Source organism: Marmota monax, unplaced genomic scaffold (assembly GCF_021218885.2).
Source record: "Marmota monax isolate L192 unplaced genomic scaffold, Marmota_monax_Labrador192_F-V1.1 WCK01_AAM20220418_F8-fsc00159, whole genome shotgun sequence".
In the NCBI taxonomy this organism is placed as follows: domain Eukaryota; kingdom Metazoa; phylum Chordata; class Mammalia; order Rodentia; family Sciuridae; genus Marmota; species Marmota monax.
The window spans coordinates 913,387-938,208 of NW_026694999.1; the positions used below are offsets into that span (position 1 = coordinate 913,387).

Sequence of the window (24,822 nt, forward strand, 5' to 3'; positions counted from 1 at the left end):
GGATAATTTTGCAGTTGACCTCAATGACAGACATCTCTTTCGAGCAGTAGGCAGATGTTGCTTGGCCTGGTTTTCACTCACACTTGCAGTCCTAGGGAACACTTGCAGTGTTCTGGTCAAAATGCCCCTGTTAAGAAGCTTGCATTTGTGATCTATTAAATTTTATGTCTCACTGTTTCCTGCTACTCTGAACTCTTCTAATGCACCCAAATAGGAAAAAGTAGACATTGAATTTCTGGGAGGAGTTCCTCTAAGAGCCTCTGTCCAAAACACACAGTGCTGAAACAAGAAAAGATAGTAGTGGCATATACCTATGGATATCTTGTTTCTTTTTCTTTCCTTTTCTGTTTTATGTGTGAAAAGAATAGGACTGGTTCAAAGACCTAAGAGTCAGAATGCTGTCTTTTTACATCCAAAAGTGGAAATAATTTGCCCTACTGAATAGTAAATTATTTAATACTTCAATCTTTTATTCATTGCATTTTGCAGTTTATTCATTCATTCATTCATTCAATCTGGGATGTAGCTCAGGCATTGTGCATACTAGGCAAGCACTCTATCCCTGAGGCATATTCCCAACAACAACACAATTTTAAGTTTTTAAAAATGAAACACAATTACTCACCTTCCTTGTTGAAACAAGAAGAGACAAAGCAGTTTTCTATTTGACACTAATGGTGTTGATAAAAGTGCTATATCAAAGAGCTAGGTAAAAGAGAACTGATGGTTAAAAAATATCTGAAGTCATATGGTTACCTGAAGATAAGTTTTCATTTATACCTGAAAGATTGCTTTGGGTGAATTATAATAGAACTTGGAGACTTTAAAGTTTTATTTGGATCATTTTACATTTTGGAAATCATGTAGAAAACAACTTGAAGATAGAATAGTATATATCAAAGAAAAGGAGTTTCCAATAAACAGAGAACAGTAAAATTCTCACAGGAATCTACTCAGAATAGATGCCTTCTGACAAGAAGAAGGAGGAGGAAAAGAAGGAGGGGAGGAGGAGAGGGGAGGAAAGAATGTAGGAGCAAGAGAAGGAGGGAAAAAACGAAAGAAGGAAATGCTAAATGAAAGAATACTAATATAAAAATGATAAAATATATTAGAAATTTTAAATGAAATTGTATAAAATAAGGTTTACAAGTTAAAAACAGATTAACCAAATAAAATTTACTTAACATTGTAAACTAAATAAAAATAAAAATTTGAAAATCAGGGAAATAACTAAAGAAGGAAAGAAAATAAATAGATATTAAAGCAAGAATTGACCCTTTCAAGAGCTGTAGATGAAATTTTCAGCCAAATTAGAAATACTTGCGTTGTCAGCCATTTAAACCAAAACAACAACAAAAAATAAATAAAAATAAAAAACATCAACAACAACAACAAAACACCACGAATATAAAACTGTTTTGAAATCACACATGAAATTTTTGCTTTCATACAAAGTTATAAAGTTACACTGGTGTTCAAATGTGTTCTTAAAATTAGTATTATAAAGCTGCCTGTCTAGAAGTTGGGTGAACATTTCTCCACAACCATTTCATGAATTAAATCCTAACTTCTGGATATAATTGTGTAATGAATATGTACATAAACATAAATGAACACACACATGTGTTCTAAACATTTTCTTTTCAAAAAAGTTTTAAACTACTTTAGTTTTTTCCCACTTAACTTTTTCTAATTCTAGCGTTTTCTTAAAGTCTACACAATTCTTTCACTTATTAAAAAGAAAACAGTCAATGCTGAGCACACATTTGGCTTACATAATCCATAAAAGTTAACTTTGGGTTATAAAATATGAGCATTATTTGTTTTAGAAATTCTTGTATATTTTTCTTATCTAGCTATCATAAAAAAATGTTATAGTGCCTCCTATTTGCTGAACTCGTAGTGAACCAGATTCAATGCTAGGAGCTAGTTTTTTGTGACTCTTTTATTTATTTAAATAACCATTGGATGTGCTTTTATTTATAAGATATGCTAAAATAACAAATAATTATATAGCAGACCACCATGTAGATTCCTTGAAGTAGTTGTGTAACTTTCTTATTCAATCTTATATTTATTACAGTGTGCTTGGATAAACACAAAACAATAGAATATGTTTTTAAATAGATGTTAAAATCATTATCTTATAAATGTAGAAACTGAGACCCAGAAAATTTTAGTAACAGTTCCACAGTTGCTTAGCTGGTAATTAAAAGCAAAACCCAAATTTGATCCCAGATTTCTGATTTTCTCAAGTCTTTCAACATAACACAATATTGCTTCCAATTCAGAAGCCAATGTGGAAGAGAAAATCTTACCATTTCAAAAGAAGAAGAGAAATTTCATAAACTCTTGTGTACCAAGCAATTTATTTTATCTTTTTTAGGAAAAAAAAGATAAAATCATTCTTTTTCTTTAAGTTCTTTATGTTGCAGAAAAAATTGATAAGGTTATATTTCCCCTTTAAATTTTCCTCCTAGTTTTTATTGGTTTGAATTTTTAGATGAAATTTTAACTTACATTTAACTCTCAGTTTATATATATTTCAATTTAGTTAGATTTGGGGACCATTTTTTAAAAATTGAGGCATAATTATATATGGATAAATTTACCCTTTACAGTGAGTTTTGACAAATACTCCAAGTTGTATAACCACCATCAAAATCAAGATATAGGACAGTTCAATCACTGCACTTTCCCCTCCAAAAAATCCCCTTGTCCTACTTAATGATGTTTTTCTCCACCTCCAGCATGTAGCAGCCATTTCTCAGTTATTTTCCTTATAGATTTGCCTATTAAAGAAGGTGCATAAAGAAAACCATACAGTATATAGCATTTTGAATCAGGCTTATTTAATTCATATTAATGCATTTGAAATTCATCTATACTGTTGCAAATATCAGTAGTATGATGCTTTTTATTGCTGAATAGTATTCCATTGTATCAATGTGCCAATATATTTTACCTATTTGTCCAATTAAATGGGTTTTTTTTTTGGTTTTCATGATTATAAATAAAGTTTATAAATGCATTTATGTGAATTCTTTGTGTCAACATAAATGGTCATTTCACTTGAATAAATACCTCCAGTGAAATTTTTGGTAAGTAAACATTTAACTTTATAGGGAACTACCCAACTGCTTTAGCAAAAAGTGGCTGCCAATTTTTACATTGTCACAGCAATATATGGAAATTCTGATCACTGCACATACTTGTTAGCACTTAGCATTGTATTTTTCATTTTATACATTCTAGTGGGTATGAAGTGGTATCTTGCTATTTTAATAAGTGTTTCCCTAGTAAGCAATCATATTTCTTATTTATTTGCCGTCTCTTTACATCCTTTGGTGAGGTGTCTGAGAATATCATTAATATTGAATATTTTAATGTGCCTATTTGCCATTTGGATATAATTTTTGGTGAAATAGCCATTCAAATATTTTGTGCTTTTTGTTCAAAACTTGGGTTTGTCATCTTATTGGTTTGGAAAAGTTCTTTATATATTCTAGCTATAATTTCTTTATCAGATATACAATTTGCAAACATTTTATCCACAATTTTGGATTGTCTTTTAATTTTTGTAATGGTTTTATTTGAAGAACAAAACTTCAAATTTGATGAAGTCCAACTTCTTTTTCAAATTCTACTTTTAATGTTATATCTAAGAAATTTTAACCTATTCCAAGTTTATAAAGATTAAATTGCATTTTGTTGCAGTTTTATAGATTGAACTCTTGCATTTAAGTAAGTGATCTGTCTTAGTTAATTTCTGAGTATGGTGAGAAGTAAAGGTGTGTTTTTGTTGTTGTCTTGCTTACTTTTGCTTTTGCATGTGATTGACCAGTTGTCCTGGCATTATCTGTTGAATAAACTATCCATTGCCCTTTGGTTTGTCTTGGTACCTTTGACAAAAATCTGTCAACCATAAATATAAGGTTTGAGTGGGGAGAAGGGATTGTTTTACATTCTCTAAGTCTTTTTTGCTTAACTGTCCTTAAGCCAATTTCAATGGTCCTGATTTATATTACTTTAGAGAAAGTTTGAGACCAGATATGAGTCCTCCAACTTTGCTCTTTTTCAGAATTAATTCAGCTATTCTGGATTCTTTGAACATACTTTGGAATCAGTTTGCAATCTCTACAAAAATTCCTATTGAGATTTTGATAGAGACTGAATTTAATTCATTGATCAGTTTTTGGAAAAATGTCAACTTAGTGATATTGAGTGTTCCTATCCATGAACAGATCTATCTGTTATAGATTATTTAGATCTTTAATTTCTCTGAGTTAATTTTTATAGTTTTTACTGTATAGGTCTTGTACATCTTTAGATATATTGATTCCAAAGACTTTTACTCTTTTGTACATTCCTATGAATTAACTATTTTCTTGATTACAATTTGATTGTTCATTGCTGGTACATAGAAATGTATATTGGTCTCATGTCTTCTGACTTTGCTAACTTATTTATCATTTCTAGAATTTTTTTGTAAATTTCTTAAAAATTTCCATATGCAAGATCATGTAGTCCATGGATACAGATAGTTTTACTGTATGCAAATTGATTCATTTGCATAATTGCATTACCTATAGTCTTCATGTTGGATCAAAACAGTGCAAGCACACATCTGTGCCTTGCTTCATACTACAGAGGAAAGCATTCAGTCTTCCATCTGGTATGATATTAACTGAGTGTTTCATAGCTGTCCCCTTATTAATATTGAGGGCATTCCATTATATTTCTAGCTTACTGGGCAGTTTTTATGAAGATTGAATATTGTATTTTGTTAAATAGTTCATGTGATATTTTTCCTTATTCTGTTAATATGGTTTATTTTTTAGAATGATTTTTAGATGTTAAAATAACCTTGCACTTATGGGCTAAATCCCAGTTTTTCATAGTTTATAATCCATATTTATATATTATAGATTAATTTTGCTGCTTTGCTAGTCAAGTTGTTACTTCTGTGTTTCTAAAAACATATGCCTCTGAGGTCTCATTTTTTTCTCCATGTGTTTCTCTAACTGCTATCAAGCTAATAATGACATCATTGAATAAGGTGAGTTTTTAATCCCATTCGATTTGTTGGAAAGTGGATGTGTAGAACTGGTATGATTTCTCCCCTAAATATTTTTACCAGTCAAGTCCATCTGGGCTTGGGCTTCCCATTTTAGGAAGATTTTACTTGCCAGTTCAGCTTATTTATTGTTTAGATCTAATAAATATATGAGTGGGTAGAGTTGTAGTTGTTTGACTGGATGGGTTGGTAGATGAGGGATCCAAAAACCAAATTAGTCTCTGTGCAAACTTTAATCAAACTTCCCATTTTTGTCTGTTTATTCATCTCCATTTTGCATAGTACCTGGTGTGTCAATATGTCTGTGGATCAGGGGCATAAAATGGCTTGCCTTTTAAAGCTGTCCCCATCTGCAGACTCATGGAATTCAACTTTTTCTCTTTGAGTAACATTAATGATTTTTCATCTATAAAACTATACACTTTCTTTCATATGCCTTTGTCTCCTTACTTTCTGTCTCTGGTTATAATGTATTACTCTTACTTCAGTACAGTTAGGAAAGGAAGAAGAGCTATATACCTGCTTCCAATCTTCTAAGCTAAACCAGGAATTGAAAGATTAATTTTTTCTCTATAATTGGCTTAGTTTTAGCTCTGAGGCTAGCAAGCTTAAAATATGTGTAGAAATATTAGTTGTCTGGCAAAAAAGAAAACCAACTAAAAAGGTTTAACATTATGTATTTGTCATGACCAATGACTACTATTGCACATGGACTGTTGCAAGAATCAACACCTGAGAAGGAGGTTGTGTCTGTGGTTTTCCCATTACATGGTGAGGCTATACAAATTATTCTTCATGGATGCTGAATTCATATTCCCTACCTCCAGGCAGATTTTGTGATCATTGGTTTTGCTTCTTCATTTTGGTACATTTTTGCATTAGGTCTTTTGCAATCACTGCCTTATATTCTTTTCACCTTTACTTCTAGTATACTCAGCTTTTCATTCAGATGAAATGGCAGTAGTAACAAACTACTATTTTTTATTTAGCTAATAAGAGGTTTGGACCACTTGGGTAAGTGACAATCCAATAAAGCTCTGTGTATCAGAGGTATAGAGATAGTACAAAAGAAGGTATTTCTTTAATATCATGGGCTTTATTTGACACTGAATCAGTGGCACCTTTATAAAGCTCTGTGATGATTTTGATAAGCTTATGTTTTATGGGGTTAGAGATAAAGGGAGCTAGATGTGTTATATTTCAGTGCAGTATAATTATATCTTTCCTATTTATCCCCAAATTTCTGACTTTTAGAATACATGTCTTAGACCATCTATTAATTTAATTCTCTTTGCATTGTACAGAGGAAGAAATTAAGTGTCTTGAAAATTTACATGTAAAAAAATGTAAAGTGAAGGGTTTTTCCCTGAATATAACTTTCATAAATTAATATTCACATTTTAAAAATATTGTTTTGTTACTTTCTATGAAGCATCTTTAAATCAGGTTTTCATGTACTCCTTTCTCCCATCCATTTTATTTTCTTCTTTATTGCATTCTACTTAATTAGAGTATTTTAAAACTTCTAGTACACGACTATTATATTTGATTTTGAATTTGAAAATAAAGAAAAATCAGATTAAAGGAATATAAATTCTATATATTTATTTTCCTACCTTTGGATTTAAATAGTCTAAGAGCTTCAGTAATATCGTGATGGAAAAACTAGCTAAAATGCAAATATGCTGCCATTTTTTAGTATTTGCTCTGAAAAGTAAACAATATTTAGTTTTTATTTCTCAATTCAGACCAAATAGGGAACAGTTTCTAAAATGAAACCTTACTTTAAGAAAATAAATATGTCTTGGACACCTGGGTTGATTCTAAATCCTGGCTATTGTGAATAGTGCTACTATAAACATGCTAATGTAGATGTTCCCCCCAACAACAGAAATAAATAAAAAATAAGTATGTCATTATAAATAGTTAGTTTTTTGGCAAATTTAACACAATTTGAATTAAATTACCCTTAAATGTGTTTTTTTTTTTCTGTTGTACTTTGTTTTTTAGGAAAGTAGTAGCTGTAAAGTTGCTTGATAACATGTAAAATGAAGGGAATTTGCTTGTACCTACCCTTCTTTCATTTATTCCTTCTGTGAATATCATATGGCAGCTGTACTACAAGAGAGTATGTCTATAGTAGGCCGAAAATCAGCCACATAGAGGAGTCATTAAGAGGAAATAAAACAAAGAATAAATGAGCTAGTATTACAATGTCTGAAATGATATGAAGGAATCAAGAAGGTGAATCAGGACATTTGGTTACAGTGGGTGGAATGCTGCACTGATTATTGGGCATTTTAGTTGAAATCTTAAGGAAGGCACCAGCCACAGTGCCAGGACAATATAATTCCAAGAAAGGGAGCAGATTTTGATAAGCTTTTAATCTTAAACTTGGAGTTTTTAAGACACAGAAGTTCAAAGATTGAGGGTGGAAACGCTGTGAGATGAAACTGGAGACACCTCGAGGTTGATCAGGGGCCAGATCATCCAGGGCCTGTGATAGTAACCCACCAGCTCAGATTAGACTGCTCTGCGGCATCAATTCAATGGTGTCCATCTAGGATCCTCTGATTTCTGTGTAGAGAAAGAATTGGAGGGATCCACAGAGCAACCGAAACAGGCCAAAGCTGATGGGAGCTTTGCCATATCTTAGAAGTAGGATTATTGAGATTTTATGATACAATATATTTAGGAGTAAGGGAAAAGGATATAGTAGGTGTCATTCCCAGGCTTTTGAATAATGGTTTAGTAAGATTTAATTAGATGGGAAAAACTGGATATAAATGGACTGAGGAAACTGATGAATTCTGTTTTTAGATTTTAGGAATGAGATCTTGAGAAATATAATGGCTTATGATTTTAAAGAAGAGTTGGGCTGCATATATACACCTTTTAGTCCTCAGTTTGATCATTTGGGCAGGGTCAGGAATGAATGAGAGTATTCACAAATGAATATAAGGTGAAAATACAGGAACTATTAGAATTCAAATTTGGGATCATGAATAGGAGAAATTAACATAGATTGCTGATAATAATAGACACTAAAAGGGAAGAAATAGTAGAGGGACATGGTCTTAGGGAGAGAAAGAACACATGGTTTTAATAGAATAATAATAACACAGTGGCCCATGGAATAGACGTAAAGAGAGTGGTTTAAAGAAGACTTCAAATGGAAGTTTGGGTGACCAAGTTTCAGTAGAATAGTGGGCACAGGGACTGAGAAGGGGCTGGGAAATGGAGACTAGTGGAAGTATAGGCTGTCCATTCAAAAATTTAATCTCTTAAGGAGAGCTGAAAACAAAAATGGTAGTACTTCAGTAAGGATATGGACATACACAGAATTTTCCTTCTGGTTGTTGGTATTTTCTTTGCATATGCTGGCTTTCTTTTTTTTTTTTTTTAATTTGTGAAAAAAACAAGTCTTCCTGCCAATAGAATACTATATTTGAGAGAGGAGAAAGAGAGATTGCTGAAGAGAGGGCAATAACAGAAGGAGTCAAGTGTTGCTACAGCAAGAACAGACATGATCCAAGTGCCTGTGGTATTAGTGGCTTTGGAGAGGTTGAGGAGAAGCATTTGATTATTTGTCCTCAAAGGAGGAGGAGCTTGGGAGGTGGGATGTGTATATGTGAGTCTCTATTTAATCTCCTGTTCCCTCTATGATGTATGAGGCAAGTTTATCCACTGAAAGCAGACATGGGAGATCAAAGCAAGTGGAGATGGTATGGAATTAGGATGAGTATAAATTGGCAAGAAACTCATGAACTGATGGTGAGCAGTGTTAAAAAAAATTCTGACACTTGTTAAAATGGAAACAAAGACTTCATTCAGGACTGCTGCAGTATGTGCCAGAGTATTGATTGCTACAGGGGAGAAAGATCAGGCTCAGCTCTGAATACGGTAAGAGTAAGTGAATTTATAGTCAAGAAGCAGTTTGGATACAGATGAAAATTACTAACAGGAGACATCAAGAGTAGGGTAATTCTTGATAAGTGCACTTAACTAGTGACTTTCTGAAAGCAGGTCATCAGGATCCAAACTGCAGCAACTCGATTCTTCATAGATGGACACTAGAGTCCAAAGAAAAGGCCTCAGAGGAGCCTGCCTACAGTTTGCCCCAGAAAAGAGACATTGTCAGCATGAGACTAACTACAATCAAGTTTCTAAGTTTTTATATACCCATTTTGAAAAATCAAAAAATTATGTATTTTCAGAGCAATTGACAATAGTGTCATATCCTTTGTATGAAAATGGCTTTGTTTGGTGTATGCGCCTCTGCTCCTCACCTGCACACGGCTGCTCTCTATTGTATTAGAAGTAAGAATCCAGAGTGAGCTGCTTCAAGAGCCTTTCCTGTCTGCCACCACCAGAAATACTGCCCTTCCTCAGAAATCCCAAAGAACTTTACTGTCGTTCCTTCATGGTACCTACTACCATCTCTCTGCTTGTATTTTGTGCATGCCACATGTCCCTTTTGAGGAAGTATTTCTGATTTCATTCTAGACTTTTCATGGCACTTCTTCAATTTAAACATCCAATAAATATTAATTTCATTGGTGAGTAAATATGATTGGCTTGCTTTTCCCCTGGACAGATACCCACCACCCATACCACCACCACCACCCCCTCTCTCAATGAAGTCAACTAGATCCCTTGATTTTTTTGAGAGTATATTTGTTTTTGAGGGAGGGAAAAAGTAAAGAACATTAGTTCCATTTATCATAAAATGAAATTGAGTTTGGTTAAGTGCACTTGCCATACAGAAAGGTTCCAACAAACATTAGTAATAACATTGAATGTAACTACCTGAATTAGATTAACCGAGTTCGCTAATGCTGCGGTCATATTTTAGGGTCACAAAGCTAATTGCATACAGAAGTAGAAGAGAGTCAAATGTTTAAAGTTTTTGTATCCTTTAAATGGATAGTTTCTTCTAGTGAAACTTTAAACAGGAGTTCAATTTATTGATACACGGTGTTATAGAATGCAAATATTTAACTCTAAATCTTATATTCAGAGGTTACTTTAAAATTGAAATAAAATTTGGCCTACAATTGCACTGTCCATAAACTGAAATATAAGCTTCAGGTTATGAAGACTGATCAAAAGTTTCGTTAATGTGAATGCACTTTTGTTCATCTACATACTTCTGAGAGGTCGGTGAGGGTGTTAAAGGTGAGCTAAGTCTTCAATCTAGTACTTATTTATCTAGATTATGATTTGTCAATACCAGGATATTTGCAGCAAATAACTCATTACTAGAATTCATCAGCATGTTTTTAAACATTTCATTTTTTTAAATGAGGAATTTTTCTTCCATTATGCTCCCCCTATCTGTACTGTTATCTACAAGGATATACCTGCTGGAAATATAAAAGGCAAATTGCATAGAGGAATCGTTATTAACTTAAAGAGCATTGCTAACTGAGATATCATGGTTAACTTAGAAGTAGCACAAAATTGAGAAATGCATCCTGGCATGGTGTTTCCATAAAGAAATATTGACACTAGACAGAGGGTTGTGAAGCTGTTCCTGAAGTAAGCAGGTAAGGATTTAGGAGAACCTGGCTTGATGTAGGAGTGTCTGGTTTCCCGAAGGTAGTATCTTTAGCCAAAACTGCCTAAGTGATACTGACATGGGGTGAACATGGGGCTGGGGGATTAAGAAAACCCAACAACAAACAAAAACCTTTCAAACCAGGCATGGTGGCACACACCTGTATTCCCAGTTCCTGTAATCCTAGGATTTGGGACTAAGGCAAGGGAGATTGCAAGTTCAAGACCAGCCTCAACAATTTAGCAAGAATCTCAGAAACTTAGTAATATCCTGCCTGAAAAAAAAATCTGATAAAAATACTATGAATTATAGAACAGTAGACTAGAGGGAAGAGAGTAAGGGGAGGGAGAAGAGAGGAAATGGGAAGTGCTGAGGACTGAATTAATGCAAGTTACATTCCATGCTTCTGTGATTGTGATTATGTTAAAATGTATCCTGATGTTATATATAACTAAAAAGAAATTAAAAATAATAAGATACACTTACCACAGGGGTAAATAAAGGTCTGGGGATGTAGTTCAGTGGTGAAGTGCCCCATTACCCAAAACAAAAGAAAGAATTTTTAAAATTCTTAATAATGAGCTAGATATGGTGGCAGTCTTCAATTTTTCCAGCTTGCTTATTTACTAAATATATAACTTCAATATATTCCAGCTGCCTACCACTGCACATCACACACACACACACACATACACACACACACACACATTCCTTCCAGAACCAGAGTATAATTGTGGTCAGAAGCCCATATTATAGAATATAAGTAGATGAGTAAATTAATTTATGGAGAAAATTATATATAGACTTTATATTTTTGTTACTTCGAAAGAAAATTACTAAATGGATTTTATCTGCAGAGAAATTTCATAGCTCAGTGGTTAGTAGAAAGCAAAAATGAACTTTTATGTTTTTAGACAAAGTACTTCTGGTTAAATAATTCAACATTGTTTTACTCAACATTGTTTCATAGCAACAAGTTCCCCTCTCTGCCACTTTAGTAACTAATCTGGAATCCTTTAGACACAGAAGCACATAAGCAACAAGAAATTCATCTGTAATTAATTGCAACATACAAAACAGGTATGCCTTAAAATTTGCAAATTCCTTGGAAAGAATGAATTCAAGGGACTGATCATTTTTTCAGCTTTCAAAATAAACATATAATGCCTAACTTATAAACTTTATGAGAAAAGAGGCTGAGTTTCCAAATAACATGCTTAGAACATTCCTTGGCACATATTGGCATTAAGTAAAAGTCATAAAATCATAATATTTCTCTCCTTTGACATTTAATTAAAATTTTTTATTAGAGGCAGGTGACTAATTATTTTTTCTTTTATGCTTTACAAATATCATTGTAAACATTTTAACAGCAGCTTCTCAAGGTACATTTCATTATCTACATTTTATTAATGTGGAAACTTAAGCTTGGGGTTATCATTATCATCATCGTCATCATCTATACTTTAAAAAAACTTATTAAGACTTCCAGGGCTGGGGTTGTGGCTCAGTGGTAGAGTGCTTGCCTGGCATGTGTGAGGCACTGGGTTCAGTTCTTAGCACTACATAAAAATAAAGTACATCAACAACTAAAAAATTATTTTAAAAAAGAAAATCCAAAACAACAAAATGTATATGGGCTTTGTTCATTAGTTAATGGGATACCAAGAGAGACTTTAGAGGAATTAAGGAAGTGGTTATAACTGTGCTTTAACAACAGTGACATAAGATGCATTGGAAATGTGGGCATAGGATGCATTGGAAATGAGAATAATAAGAAAAACAGGTGTCACCTTAAATTCCTACAAGGTAATTAAAACCTAAACTTCAAGAGTGTGTAGGCTTCTAATCTCACTCACCATCACCATTTATGCCAGGTCTTATGACAGCTCTTATTTTGATCTTAACCACCACTGAAGACACTCTCAGTAAACCCTGGAAAATTCCTGAGGAGGCTCTTGCTTTTTGGCTAAAATGCATTCGTTGTATTTAAATGTATAAGATGGTATTTACTGTTGTCATTTTTATTTAAAAAAAAATGTATGTTCATGATGCCAATCCCTCTGGATTATAGAGGATTTAGGAATGTCTCAATTCAGGGTGCATCTGATTTTTTTTTGCCAAAATGTAACAGTTGCAGAAATGGTGGAAGCTGTTGCATTTTTGTATTAGCCCAGCACTTTGCACAAGAGTGGCTGCATGACAACCACTTTAGAAATCACTAAAAATCAGGAGCTGCAGTTCCAGTTTCTGAATCTTTTGATTCTGTCTATTTATTCTCTTGAGAAGTCAAGGTATGTTTTTCTAGTATATTTTTTCTCTATTAATCTTTTTGTCTCTATTCTTTCTCCTACATCCTCATAGGCGTAATGGCCTCTGATTATCCAGGTCTCTAGATCCCACAAAGAAGACCCTTTGGTGATAATGAGGAGCCCAATGATTTCTTGAAATTACCTTCTCTTTGATCACATTATACCCATCTGAGAAAAAGCTTAAGTATTTGGCATATTTATTACATGTCTCCTGTGTGAATCTTTTCAGCAAGTAGACACAGCTCTTCTGTATAAAGGGACATAATTAAATAAAAATAATTGAGGACTCATAAATTTTTTTTTAAATAGAAACATTAGAGGAGAAAATACTGTCTATATAAAGTGGTTTATTTAGTACATTCAGCTCAACCTTAACCAGGGGAGGAAAAAAAAAAGGAAAAAGACAAACTTAAAATACAAATAAATATAGAAAAGAACTTTAAAAATAGACTTACCATAAATAAGCATTTGGCTATTCCCATACCTTATTTCACAGTAGCTCATTTAATTGTTACATTTCTCCCCATATTTCAGGTGAGATGAACCTCAAAAGTCACACACACAGAGTAAGTAGAAAAAGCTAAGATTCAAATGCAGGTGTATCTATGCCCAAAATATATGTTCATAGTATTCTGAGAAAACTCATAATTCAGACAGACATTGTGTTAGAAATGTATTTTGGGGTATGTTAGATGTCATTTTTAAATAACATGTACACATGATTGGGAAAATTAATATTTCACAAGGGATATAGGTTTTAAAAATTAATAATAAATTTTACCTAGAGAATTGAACTTATTATGGATATCATTTAATGTAATTATTAAAGTCAAGTGAATTTCCTTTAATGTAATTATTGTCCATGTATTTACCACTATTACTATATTACAAACTACTGTGTAACTGTTCTCCACCACCCAGCATATACAAGGCACTAGGATTTTTATTTCACTTATATTAATTAGTACCAACAAGTACCTCAAGTTTTTTTTTTTTTCAGAAGCCATAACAGATTAGTCATATAAGAGAAAGGAAATGAAATTTCAAAATTTTGTAAATCAGTGACATTATTAAAACTTGGGGCACTACAGGTGTAAACTGAATAATATGTTTAATATCAAGGTTAATTATAAAGCTCTTGTAGTGTGACACTGGCATAAGGGTAGAAAAAAAGATAAAAGAAAGAAATTTAAAAGTCCAAAAAAATTCAGCATGTGTTTCACAGTAAAGGGACCAGTTCAGTGCTGTAGCCAAAGGAGACAATTTTCAGTGAATGATGGTGAACTAGTTAAATATGAGAAAAAGAAGGATCTTGACCCCTACCTCACACTATACTAAGAAAATTAGTTCTAAGTTTATAGTACGCCCAAATATGAAAAGTAAAATTATAAAGCTCCTAGAAGATAATGTAGGATAATATTTACCTTGTGATGAATGTCTCATTACCTTGAGATAGTTGAAGATTTTAAAAGAATATATCAAAAGCATTAACCATAAAGAACATATTCAGACATCATTAATAATAAGAACTTTTGGTCATCAAAAACCACTACTGAGTGGAGTGAAATACAACTTAACAGTGGAGGAATGTGTTTTCAACATATATACCCACTTCTGAGAAAAACTTAAATCCAGACTATATTAAGAACTCTCAACAAATCAATAACAGAATAACCAATAGAAATGAACGAATGAAAAGCTTTTAGTTGGCATTTCTTAAAAGAGACAAACCAAATATCCAAATAACAGATGAAAGAGTATTCAATATAGGAGCTATGCATTAAACCACAATGATTATCACAATGGAATGAATGAAAATTAAAAACAATAATACCAGCTATAGGCAAAGATATGTGCAAGGGGATTCTTCTGTAGCCCTCAGCATATAAATTGGCAAAATTACTTTGAAAACTGGTTTGGCCATATCTGTAAAGCTAAGTATATGCTTATTTCCATGAGCCATCAATTCCATTTGTGATAATAAATACCCTAAAATGCATGATACTTTCAGAAAAAGATACATAATGCCTAGATTAGATCAATTTCAGTAGTTCATGCAATGGAAAACCAGAGAACAGCAAATCTAACTGCTTCAATAAGGATCCATTTCAGAAATAAAAGGTTGAGAAATGGAGCCCAAACCTAAAGATTGCATATTGTAATTCCATCTGTGTCAATTAGAAAAGGAGTTTTTTTTTTTTTTTTTTTTTTTAAAGACTTACATTAGAAGAAATCAGAAAATGCTAACCCCTCCCCTTTGGTGGGGCCTTAGAAGAGACAGGGAATAAAGAAACCTTGGATATAGTCAGGATTCATTACATTGACCTGGGTCTGATTATAAGAATTCAATTTGTAAAAATTCATAAACTGGATATGTATGATTTACTCACCTTTCTAAATAAATAGTTTTTATTAATTAATTTTTTAAAAATTACATTATTAATATTACTTTCAGTAGAAAATAGCATAAGCTTCAGTTGGTCTTTAAAATATACAAGAAGAAAAGCAATTTTGCTACAACATCAATATTTTAATAATCTCTTACAGATTTTAATTTCAAAATGATTTTCTAAAAATATATTTTAAAAACATGTAAAACTTGTTTTGAAATAATAAACCATGGAATGAAAATAATTGAGAAACACATTGATTTTACTTACCTAGGAATACTACATATCAAGTATCACATTCTCATGAAACAGTGAAATACTGTTGAGAAATGCCTATATAAAAAGAAAATGATATGTTACCCTGACCAATACATAAATCTCACCAAGAATATTACAGTTACTAAGTCCAACTGCTAGTGATACTTTAAATTCATTCATACAGTCATCCTAATGTCTGTAATGTATTTTGCAGAGTGAAATTCTTGCAAATTTTCAACCTTCTGGCGAGTTCTTCAGAGGCTAATAAATGACATATATAATTAAATTATCCTGGAAAAACCCACTCTTACTCAACTGCACTGTGTACCAACAGCAGCTCCATTACATGTTAGACTGTTTTTCTGTAGGAGACTGTCCTGTGTGTTACAGCGTGTTTAACAGCAGGCCTGGCACAGTTATGAAAACAAAAAAATGTGACAATGTCTGTTCCATCCCAGGGGAATGGGGGTCAGGGAGTGGAAAGTCATCCCTGGGTGGAACAATTAATTGCTTTTGTTAATTTTGGTCTCAATTGTTCAGTGTTGTTTTTGCAATAATATCTGGAAAAAGGTTAGCATTAATATTTCTGAGATCATTTTGCCATTGCACAAGAAAGTAGAGTCAACAGAATTTAATTTCGAATAAAAGCCAAACAAGTAGCTTTCACTAGAGAATGCAAGACATCACCGTGTATCAAATATTATCTCTGATTCTCTGTATCTTCTGGCTGATGACATTGCACATTCATCTTTGCCTTCCATAGCATCTTCCCTGATTGTCATAAAAGTAACATATCAATTATTTTTAGTACCACCTAATTGATTCATCCACATTGGAATAAAAATTAGATTCAGTTTTAGATTGCTGCAGGCTTTATGCCAGTTGAATATTCATTTGTAAGGCATTTTCACTTTTGAACTATAACAAACACCTTTGGAACATAAAAGGAATACTTCTTAATATTCAAGCAAAGGACCTCACCATTTTAGAAAACATTATTGAAGATAAAGACTCAGAAGTGCATTAAGAAGAAATTGGACTTTCATGTGCAAGCTCTTCTACTTGAAAGATTTTGATATGTCCCTCGTCAGAACTCTTTCTGGATTAATACAGCCTTTGCAAATTCCTGAAAAGTAGGATATGAAGTGAATTTGCCGTGGCTTGCTACTACTGTCTATCCCTAAACAGCTCTAGCTTTATTCACTGGGATGGCTGTTCACTGCACAGCCATATGACTTAGCTGACAATGATGAATTCCTAGGTGACTAGTCATTTGAAAATGCAGAAAAGAGATCTAAAGAAATATTGCACCTGAACATATGAAGTACTTAGTTCACAATGGTGTAAAAATTTCAGCTATTTAAAAAAACAGCCTCTGTACTGTGCTGTTATTTTCTAAGGATGTTACTGGCAAATAATCCCCTCTCTGACTGCAAAAGTAGATTCTACTTTTTTTTGGGGGGGGGGGGGTGATCATTGTGTATTATAAACATTAGCTGATTTTTGCTTTAATGAGTTAATAATACCTTATTGCATTTCCTACAATAGTTTTTGAAAGTACACCTTTCTCCACATTAAAAAAAAAAACCTGTCTCCACATTTCTGTCTGTTATCACTCTTAATTTTTGCCAACCCAGAAAGTAGTAATTTTTTTTCTTTTTTTGTTTTTAATTGATTTATTTTTACAATTGGTGCATTATACACAAAAGTGGGATTCATTGTGATGTTCATCCGTACACATGTCATAGTTTGGTTAATTTCTTTAGTTTGCTTCTCCCCTTTTCTATCTCTTCTTCCTCTCCTTCATTCTTGTTTCTCTGCTCCACTGTTCTCCCTTGAATTTTCATGAGAATCCCCTGCCCTTTTTAATTCCATATTGCTCTCTGGATTCCAGATTTAAGAGAAAACATTTGACCCTTGACTTTGTGAGTCCGGCTTATTTCACTCAGCATGCTGTTCTCCAGTTCCGTACATTTACCATCAAATGTCATAATTTTATTTTGCTTTATGACTGAGTAAAACTCCATTTTCTTAAACCAGCAGTCTATTGAGGGACACTTAGGGTGGTTTCACATCTTAGCTATTGTGAATTGGGCTTCTATAAAGAGCAGTATGCATGTATCATTATAGTATGTTGATTTTAGTTCTTCAATTCAAAGGGTCAACTCTCCAACATGTTGGTGCAAACACTGACTTCTTTAAGAAGGCTCCTAAAGCCCAATAAATAAAATCAAGAATAAATAAGTGGGTTGTCTTCTAATTAAAAAGCACCTGCACAGCAAACAAAACAAAACCAAAAAAAATAAAATAAAATAAAAGCATGAAGAGAGAACCTACAGAAGAAAATCTGCCTGCTATTCTTTTTTGCTTAATACACATGCACACATGCTCACATACAAACACACACACACACAAAAAAAAATTCAATAAACCAGCAAAAGAACTAAACCGACATTTCACAAAGGAAGAAATGCAAATGACCAATCAATATATAAAAAAAAATGTTCAACATCCTTAGCAATCAGGGAAATGTAAATAAAAACTACATTGAAATTTCATCTTATTCCAGTTAGAATAGCAGCCATCAAGAATAAAATCCTAAAGAAAGAAATCAAAGAAGACCTTGGAAGATGGAAAGACCTACCTTTCACTTGGATTGACAGAATTAATATTATCAAAATGACCATATTATCAAAAGCACTACACATATTTAATGCAATTCTAGTCAAAATCCCAATGATATTCCTCATATAAATAGAAAAAGCAATCATGAAATTCATCTGGAAAAATAAGAGATCCAGAATAGCTAAAGCAATTCTTAGCAGGAAGAGTGAAGCAGGTGGCATCACTATACCAGACCTTAAACTGTACTACATAGCAATAGTCAAAAAAACAGCATGGTATTGTCACTAAAACAGACTGGTACACCAATGGTACAGAATAGAGGACAGAGACTAACCCACAAAATTACAATTATCTTATATTAGATAAAGGTGTCCAAAATAATCATTGAGAAAGGTAGCTTCTTCAACAAATGATGCTGGGAAAACTGAAAATCCATATGAAACAAAATGAAATTAAACCTCTGTCTCTCACCATGCACAAAACTCAGCTCAAAATGGATCAAGGACCTAGGAATAAAACCAGAGACCCTGCGTCAAATAGAAAAAAAAAAAGTTGGCTCTAATCTCCATCATGTGGGATTAAGTCCCAACTTCCTTAATAATACTCCTTTGGCACATGAATTAAAATCAAGAATCAATAAATGAGATAGACTCAAACTAAAAAGTTTCTTCTCAGCAAAAGAAATAATCTATGAGGTGAATAGAGAACCTATATCTTGGGAGCAAATATTTACCCCTCACAGATCAGATAGAGCACTAATCTGTAGGATATATAAAGAACTCAAAAAGCTAAACACCAAAAAAGCAAATAACTCAATCAATAAATGGGCCAAGGACTTGAACAGACACTTCTCAGAAGATGATATATAACCAATCAACAAAGATATGAAAAAATGTTCATCATTGCTAGCAATTAGAGAAATGCAAATCAAAACTCTCTGACATTTCATCTCACTCCAGTCAGAATGGCAGCTATTATACATACAAACAACAATAAGTGTTGGCCAGGATGTGGGGGAAAAGGCATACTCATACATTGCTGGTGGGACTGCCCATTGGTGCAGCCAATATGGAAATCAGTATGGAGATTTCTTGGAAAATTGGGAATGGAACTACCTTTTGACGCAGCTATCCCTCTCTTCAGTCTATACCCAAAAGACTTAAAAACAGCATACTACAGGGACACAGCCACATCAATATTTATAGCAGCACAATTCACAATAGCTAAACTGTAGAGCCAACATAGATCCCCTTCAGTAGATGAATGGAAAAAAAGTGGCATATATACACAATGGAATATTACTCAGCAATAAAAGAGAATAAAATCATGGAATTTTCAGGTAAATGGATGAAGTTGGAGAAGATAATGCTTAGTGAAATTAGCCAATCTCAAATAAATGCCAAATGTTTTCTCTGATATAAGGAGGCTCATTCATAGTGGGATAGTGAGGGTGAGCATGGGAGGAATAGAGGAACTCTTGATAGGGCAGAGGAGTTGTGGGAAAGGGAGGGGGCATGGGGTTAGAAATGATGGTGGAATGTGATGGACATTATTATCCAAAGTACATGTATGAAACATGAATTGGTGTGACTATACTTTGTATACAACCAGGGATATGAAAAATTGTGCTCTGGGTATGTAATAAGAATTATAATACATTCCACTGTCATATATAAATAAAAAATTAATCAAAAAATGAATACAAGTAATAATAAAAGATGGCAAGGATGTGGGGGAAAAGGTGTATTTATACATTTTATTTGAACTGCAAATAAGTACAAGCACTATGGAAAGCAGTATAGAGATTCCTCAAATGACTAGAATGGACCTATTATATGATCCAGCTGTCTCACTCCTTTGTATTTATCCAAAAGAACTCAAATAAACATACATTATACTTCTATATCAAATTTATATTTGAATCATTACAAAAACTCATATGAGAGAAATATCATTATTTCTATTTTACAGAATAAAATGAGGTTTGAAGATATGACGTCTGATGCTTCCCAATTAAATATGATCTTCTCATTCATGATAGAAATCTGGGTCTCTTGGTACTAAAACTTGTTTTTATTTCACATAAATATAATACAGTAATTATCATCTAGTTTGAAAAAAATAACGAATTACTTAGTCTTCAAGACATTGTTATTCAATATCATAATCTCTGCTTTTGCCAATGAATGTTATAACTTAAGTAATATGTCAGATGCTTGCTCTATGCAAATATAAGAGCAGCAAACAATATATTTATGTGTGAAAGGGTGAAATGAGAACTAATCCCATGCAATATGCTTAGAGATGATTACTTTAAAAATTTTATTATGATTATAAAATTATATTTAAAATTAAATACAGAAGTACATAAAAAGAGCATAATTTCCTCCATCCTACAATTTGAAGATGATAATTTTTATTTTAACTAGCTTTTACTTTCAAGACAATGTATCCATATATAAATTTTGTTTTTTGAAAAGACTGTACCAATATCAAACTCTATGTCTGATCCTTGTTTGTGTGTGTAATTTATAAGTTGTGTTCCCTACTTTTTCAAAGAATCTGTTGTGAACAATTTTTCACGGCTAAGGTATACAACTGCTATTATCATTTTATACTGTTATATTAATTTCTCTGCTAATTTATATTTTCCGTAAAGTATTTAATCACTTTTTATTGTTTATATTGGTTGTTGTCATAGTCATCATCATACAGACAGCCTCACAATGAGTTTATACATATATCTAAAAGAATTTCATCACTTCTTTGGATGGGAAGTTTAATTCTAAAATGAATTTCCTATCTTAATTGGGCATGTTTAAAGTCCTTTTAAGTTGTAATACAGTATTTTTTATGAATAACTTTACTCATGTATACTACTACAAGTGTTGGAAAGAATTATAGTTCCTTCACTTTTGTTGTTATCCAATATATATTACTTTTACCTTTTTTCTTTATGATTATTCTGTTTAAATTCTCTGCCCATTTTTCTATTAATTTTAGTTAATTTTTTCATTATGTTTTTGCAATATATTAAGAACTTAATCTTTTCTATCTATTATATATATTGCAGAGTTTTCTTATTTCATTGTCTTTGGTTTTTTCAACAATGTTTTCCACCATACACAAATTATACATTTTTAATAACCACCTTTAGGAAGACCTTTTTTCAGCCCAAGAATATAGATATGCTAATGTTTATCTTCTATTGTTTTTTTTCCATTTTTTATGTTACATTTGTCTCTCATGAATTTTATGTGCATATTTTTCTCCTGTTGACCTTTTGAGGGAGATTGTTTTCTCTATAAGAGATATAAATATTATAGTGGTGTTTTTCATTTCTTTATTTTTTAAGTACAAAGAGTAATTTCTCTATCTTAAAACTTCAAGAAATAATTAGCTGAATATCCTTCATCACCATCCCATTTCTTAGTATTCCCTGTTATCTTGCTCTGAGCTGTGTGCTGGTTTTGTGTTGGAGCTCCTCTTGGTGGAGGGAGCACTCAGCCCTACTCTGGAAATTGATGTGATCATCTTAGGCCACAGCCTAACTTTAATCTTAGCTGAGTATTAAAGGCAAGAGCTCCAGCAACTCTCCAGTTACACGCAGTCCTCTGTTGCTCCTTGTGTTTTGAGGCTATTGAACAAGCAAAGGCTAACAAAACCCAGCCATGATGTTTTACAGAAGGTAGCAGTGACCACAAATATAGCTGTCCCTCACCCACCCCATTTTACTGAGGTATGATTGATAAAAAAAATTATGTGCCTTAAATATAAGCTTTAAGATGTGATTTATACAATAAAAATGTACACTTTAAAGACAAGCTGTACAATATGATGTTTATATATATAAATATATGTGTTTTTATATATAGTGAAATGATCACCACAGTCAACATGTTCATCACCTCACGTGTTATTTTTATAAACTTGTACTTTTATAATCTTTCTCTAGAGTAGTTATTCTTTTAGATTCTGAAACACTTTTGATTCCTGTGTTTTATGTAATATGTAAGATTTTCTTCAGGCAAATATTTCATAAATATTTAATTGGGAAATTGATACGATATTATGTTACTTACTAAGATCTCCTCTCCATTTACTGTTTTGTAGAATTGTATGGTGTATCAAGAACCCTCCTACATATTACAGAAAGTAATGGATTGATATCAGCACTTTTATAATATAAATAACGTAGAACTAAAAGAACTTAAATGACATTCTCAAATCACACAGCAAATGGTAGAGAAAGTGGACGCCCAATATTAATTGCCAACTTCATTCTCTAATAGAAAGGAACATATTTCATAATCTATTGCCTTATTTTAGGAGGTTTTGTAATTATGTAAGAAAATGTATTACAAAAATTATAAGAATAATTTGAATTACTTAAAATGCAGTGTGAGAGACTTTCAATTAAATAATATTTCAATTGTTAAGAAAAATATGTTAATTTTATTCTTCAAAAGTTAGAAAAGGAGAACTATAACTTGTTGAAATGAACATAGAGTTTTGATTCCTACCCAGAAATTTATGGGGAGGTGAAAGCAGTTAACTGCAATTTTAACAATTATCCAATGGATTCCTGTGCTTGCGAAAAAAATATAGACTGATCATGGCAATATAAAATAAAGAGTTACTGTTGAATTTTACTTCAAAGATAGATAAATCAAAAAAAAGTTCCACTTTTTCTCATTTTAAAGCATAAGTTGGAAAAATTAATTTTTTCTTAGATATGGTAATTAATTAAATGCAATGGAATTTTCTCCCTAATTGGATATACTTATAATAAGCAACAATTTATAAGTGTATTTAGTCTGCTTTAAACTATCTCATGTTTTTTTCACAGCAAAATTAATTTTGCTTATAAAATTTTTTTGAAATGTTGGGAGGTTTTGCTAAAATATAAATTTTATTATGGCACTACTCTTGAAATCTTATTTTATGTGATTTTTTATTCTTCAACAGCTTCCCTGAAAGTAAGATCCCTAAGTTTTTAGCATCCTACTTAATTATATTTTATCAATGCCTATAACTAAAAAGGAAACAATAAATTTCAGTATATTTTTTTTATGTAAGTGGACAATACAAACTTGAATACATTTTCAAGCTAACAAATTTGCCAATTATGTAAAAGAATGATAAATAAAATAAGCCACTTTGAAAATCATTATTAAAATCAATTAAGAATTTTAATGCAAAAAACCTAACAAAGTACATGTATAAAGGCATAAATTGGTGTGAACATACTTTATATACAGAGATATGAAAAATTGTGCCCTATATGTCTAATAAGAATTGTAATGCTTTCCAAAAGAAAAATCACATATTAAAAATTTTGTCTTAAAAACCAAGTATATATTGCTAATTGCAAATCAGACTAATTAAAATATAAATATAATTTTACCAAGAAATTAAAGTAGGTGAGGAGTCATTGACAATATTTTTATTAGCAAATATAGCATAGATAACATTAAGCCTAAAGGTTTTTTTTTTTAATGTGTCTGTTTCCATATCCTGAGTCTGATAAGTAATTGATCTTGCATTTTTCCTTGACAGGCATATGCAGGCAAAGACCTGGAGGAACAGTTGCGGTCCGTGTCGAGTGTAGATGAGCTCATGACTGTTCTCTACCCAGAATACTGGAAAATGTACAAGTGTCAGTTAAGGAAAGGAGGCTGGCAACACAGTAAAGAACAGCCCAACCTCAACACAAGGAGAGAAGAGACACAAAAATTTGCTGCAGCACATTATAATGCAGAGATCCTGAAAAGTAAGTGTGAGAAAGAAAATATATACTGAGCCTCATATATCAAATTATTTAAGGCTGCCAGCATGGCCCTTTAATTTCAGCATTTATACCTTATGGCATGAGTGTCAAGAAAATAGAAAATTAAAAATCCTTTAAATATACAACATTATTTAATTTCACTTGGAGTGTTAAGTTTTCTTGAAATTCAAAGCTAGAATGGCACAGGTGTATCAACACATTTTTAAAAATTGGGGTAATATCCCATTGTCAAATTATAAAAACTGCTGGATGTGGTGTCACATATCTGTAGTCCCGTAGCTTGGGAGGCTGAGGCAGGAGATTGTGAGTTCAGAGCCAGCTTCTGCGACAGTGAGGTATTAAGCAACTCAGTGAGACCCTGTCTCTAATTAAAATACAAAATAGGGCTGGGCATGCAACTCAGTGCCAAGTGCCCCTGAGTTCAATCCCTGGTACCAAAAAATAAATTTTAAAACATTTAGATATAGTTTACACACTAGGCAAGTTTAATCATTTAAAGTATATTATATCTTACAAAATAACTCTACCTAAGTTTTCTTTCTGATTTGAACTTAGAAATGCTTAATTTCTCTACAAACAAACCCAGATCACCTTTTCAAATGCTACTTGTTGTCTCCCACCTTGTAGATAGATGGCTGAATCAGAGCTGGATTGTTGTGAAGCTGATGGGATATCTAGCATACATCTCACAAAACACTGCAATATTGCATAAAAGAGCATGTTATCAATTGATGAGCTAATTTTAAAAAGTAGCTCCCTTTAGTTGTTAGACATTACTTGAAAGGTTTGATATTACAAAGTATTTTGAG

The 24,822-nt window shown here is 32.3% G+C and overlaps 1 protein-coding gene across 1 annotated transcript in view; it reads left to right on the top strand.

The window, feature by feature from the left end:
* The window catches only part of Vegfc (vascular endothelial growth factor C), a 114,740-nt gene that overhangs the window by 56,362 nt on the left and 33,556 nt on the right, over positions 1 to 24,822 (top strand). The window contains exon 2 of the mRNA XM_046427551.2: positions 23,782 to 23,995. Within this exon, the coding sequence (XP_046283507.1) occupies positions 23,782 to 23,995 (214 nt within the window). The remainder of the gene's footprint in view (positions 1 to 23,781; positions 23,996 to 24,822) is intronic.